The following is a 2,868-nucleotide window of genomic DNA, read 5'->3' as shown; positions in this document are numbered from 1 at the left end:
GTGCTGGTTTGTTATTGTAGGGTCTCTCGGGACTGCTGGTCTCTGTGCTGGTCTGTTATTGTAGGGTCTCTCGGGACTGCTGGTCTGTTATTGTAGGGTCGCTTGGGAGTGCTGGTCACAGTGCTGGGTTGTTATTGTAGGGTCTTAAAGAGGCACTGACCCCTTCTTGCCAGGAGAGGCTGAGCTCCCAGTGCCGTGTGTGACTGTGGAGTAGCTGTGCTGGTGCAGTACAGGGGGCGACCCTCGGGGCTGCCTGTGGGATAGGGGGTAGGGGACCTGCTCAGAGGCTCCCAAGGAGATCAGGGGGTGGATGGCGTGTGTGGGCGGGCAGTGACTGGCGCAGGGCACATGCCCATTACCAGGCAGAGTCACGTAGGGGGCTCAGGGCTGCCAGGGTGTGGGTGAGGCATTTCCCAGAGCAGGGGCAGGGTGAGCTCTCCCATGCACAGGGGGGCTGGTAGGGGTGGGGACCCTCGGGCATGGGGCACGGTGCAGCCTGACCCTCACTCCCTCCTGTGGCTGGTCAGGGTCTGGATCCTGCTGGGGACAGCTGGTCAGGGGGCTATCGGGGGTCACTAGCAGGGGGTGGGGGGCTGGGAGTCGTGGGGGGGGCTGGCTGGGGGCAGGGGGTTGTGTGGGGCCAGGAAGCTGACTGGGGGGCCATGTGGAGGGCTGCAAGGGGAAGATGTGGGCGGCTGCAGACAGGATCCCCTGGGGGACTTGGCAGGGGGTGCTGGGTGAGGGGCCATGGGGGCTGGCTGGGGGTGTTGGGTGAGGGGCCATGGGGAGCTGGCTCGGGAGGCCGTACAGGGGGCTGGGGCTATGCGGGGGCTGCACGTGCCCTGATCGGCACCCCCCTAACTCTCTCTCCTTCTCCTTTCCCAGGAGCTGTGTCCTAGGCTCCCCCGTGGGGCAGGCGGCTCCTCTGACCCCCTGGATCATCCCTTTGGGCCAGACCTCCTGTGAGCACCCAGGGCTGCTTCTCTGGGGAGGGCGGATGGGGCTGGGGTGAGGGGGCCCCACGGCAGGGCCCAGCCTGCGGCTATGGAGCCCCTGCCCCGGTGCTGCCCCTGCAGGACGATCCGCTTGGTCTTGTGGGAATTGCGGCCCCTGCTCTGAGCGGAGCCCCCCCCGCACCCGCCGGACTCTCCACGCTGGGGACCCGCTGGCGCTGAGAATGTGCAACACCACCCTGGTGAGCTGCAACGTGGATTCCAAGATCGACCACCTCTTCCCCCCCACGCTGTACATCATGGTCATCGCCATGGGGCTGCCCACCAACTGCATGGCGCTGTGGGCCGCCTACCTGCAGGTCCGGCAGCACAACGAGCTGGGGGTCTACCTGCTCAACCTGTCCGTGGCCGACCTGCTCTACATCGCCACCCTGCCCCTGTGGATCGACTACTTCCTGCACTACGACAACTGGATCCACGGGCAGGAGTCCTGCAAGCTCTTCGGCTTCGTCTTCTACACCAACATCTACATCAGCATCGCCTTCCTGTGCTGCATCTCCGTGGACCGCTACCTGGCCGTGGCCCACCCGCTGCGCTTCGCCAAGGTGCGCCGGATCAAGACGGCCGTGGCCGTGAGCGCCGTGGTCTGGGCCATCGAGATCGGGGCCAACTCGGCCCCGCTCTTCCACAACGAGCTCTTCCACGATCGCTACAACCACACCTTCTGCTTCGAGAAGTACCCCATGGAGGAGTGGGTGGCCTGGATGAACCTCTACCGGGTTTTCATCGGCTTCCTCTTCCCCTGGGTGCTCATGCTCTTCTCCTACCAGGGCATTCTGCGGGCCGTGCGTGGCAACGTCTCCACCGAGCAGCAGGAGAAAGCCAAGATCAAGCGGCTGGCCCTCAGCCTCATCGCCATCCTCCTCTTCTGCTTCGCCCCGTACCACGTCATCCTGCTGTCCCGCAGCGCCGTCTACCTCAGCAAGCCTTGCGACTGCAGCTTCGAGGAGAAGGTCTTCGTGGCCTACCACAGTTCACTGGCCTTCACCAGCCTCAACTGCGTGGCCGACCCCATCCTGTACTGCTTCGTCAACGAGGGGGCCCGCGGCGACGTGGCCAAGGCCCTGTCCACCCTGCTGCGCTTCCTCACCAGCTCCAAGCCCCAGGAGATGGCCACCGCCTCGCTTACCCTGGACACCCCGCTCTCCTCTAAGAAGAGCAGCTTCTGCCGGCTCCCTGCGCCCCCTCAGCCCCTGCCCCCTCCGGGCCCACCCGATGAGGAGCTGCAGATGAAGATCTTGACTTTCAACCCATGAGCTCTCCCTATCAGCACCATGGCCCCGGATGCAAACGAGATGTAAATACAGTATTGTTCTTAATGATGATAACGCAGGGGCCCAGTGAGGCCCCGGGGGGGACGCCGCAGGAGGGGGCTGCCTGGCCTGACGGGGGCAGTGCCAGGATTGCCGGACACCTGGGTTCTGCAGCCACGTGAGAAAGGGGGAATGGCCGAAATACAGCTAGCAGGGCTGAGCAGGGCTGGCTGGCTAGTGGAGTGTCAGGGCAGACAGACAGAGAGGGGTGTGTGTGTGGGGGGGGGGAATGGAGGTGTGATACAAATGGATGTTTGGAGATGGAAGATTATGATAGACAGATTGATAGAGGGATGTGTATAGGAATGGATGATGATGGGTGTGTATGGCAATGGATGGAGGGGGGGTGGGGCTGGAGGCATGGATATGTGGGGCTGGAGCGGTGTGGATGGGGCTGGAGCGATGGATGGAGGGGTATGTATAGGGCTGGATTGACCCAGAGGCTGTGAAGAACGATGGGTGGACAGAGCTGCTGGATAGATGGAGGGTGTGACGAGCTGGGGAGGGATGGAGGGTGTGACTGGGGCTGTCCCGCGCTGGGC

At 63.7% G+C, this 2,868-nt stretch overlaps 1 protein-coding gene across 1 annotated transcript; it reads left to right on the top strand.

Annotated features, from left to right (window-relative positions):
- The first annotated feature begins 1,177 nt into the window (after positions 1-1,177).
- On the top strand, positions 1,178-2,269 carry LOC112124586 (G-protein coupled receptor 4). The gene has a single exon (XM_024223065.1). The coding sequence runs from the start codon at positions 1,178-1,180 to the stop codon at positions 2,267-2,269; it is 1,092 nt and encodes a 363-aa protein (XP_024078833.1).
- The last annotated feature ends 599 nt before the right edge of the window (positions 2,270-2,868 follow it).

The sequence above is a fragment of the Terrapene carolina genome, unplaced genomic scaffold, assembly GCF_002925995.2.
Source record: "Terrapene carolina triunguis isolate 2854851 unplaced genomic scaffold, T_m_triunguis-2.0 Scaffold32914, whole genome shotgun sequence".
Classification (NCBI taxonomy): Eukaryota; Metazoa; Chordata; order Testudines; family Emydidae; genus Terrapene; species Terrapene triunguis.
The sequence above is the reverse complement of the archived record's forward strand: the minus strand, read 5'-3'. Positions and strand labels throughout refer to the sequence as shown.